General features: G+C 33.9%; 1 protein-coding gene across 1 annotated transcript in view; it reads left to right on the forward strand.

The window, feature by feature from the left end:
* Window positions 1-484, forward strand: part of LOC119581709 (RCC1 and BTB domain-containing protein 1-like) — a gene marked incomplete in the record, with an annotated part of 27771 nt that overhangs the window by 2282 nt on the left and 25005 nt on the right. Inside the window, 1 exon segment of the mRNA XM_037929834.1 lies at window positions 319-468. Within this exon segment, the coding sequence (XP_037785762.1) occupies window positions 319-468 (150 nt within the window).

The following is a 484-nucleotide window of genomic DNA, read 5'->3' on the forward strand; positions in this document are numbered from 1 at the left end:
TTATACCAGGATTTTTATGAAAGAAATTGGTTTTATATTAATGGAGAGCCATAAACTTTATACCTTCACTATTTACTCATTGATTTATAAGTAACTAATAAGTGCTACTATTAAAAACCATTAAAAAAACAAAACCATTGATTTATAAGTAATTAATAACTGCTACTATCAAAAACCATCAAAAAAACAAAACCATTGATTTATAAGTAACTAATAAGTGCTACTATCAAAAACCATTAAAAAAGCAAAACCATTGATTTCCAAGTAGATAATAAGTGCAAAGAACTTCCACTGAGAACGCAAAACTTGAAATTTCAGGCAGCCTAGGCAACGAAGCCGTCATAGTAACCAAAGACGATGATGTTTATGCCCTTGGGTTCAACGGCTCAGGATGTCTTGGGGTCGGAGATCAGAACAGCACCATGGAACCCCGTAAGATTGAACCCCTTTGCCAGAAAAAAGTCAAAGGTAAGTGAATGGGTGA

Source organism: Penaeus monodon, chromosome 15 (assembly GCF_015228065.2).
Source record: "Penaeus monodon isolate SGIC_2016 chromosome 15, NSTDA_Pmon_1, whole genome shotgun sequence".
In the NCBI taxonomy this organism is placed as follows: domain Eukaryota; kingdom Metazoa; phylum Arthropoda; class Malacostraca; order Decapoda; family Penaeidae; genus Penaeus; species Penaeus monodon.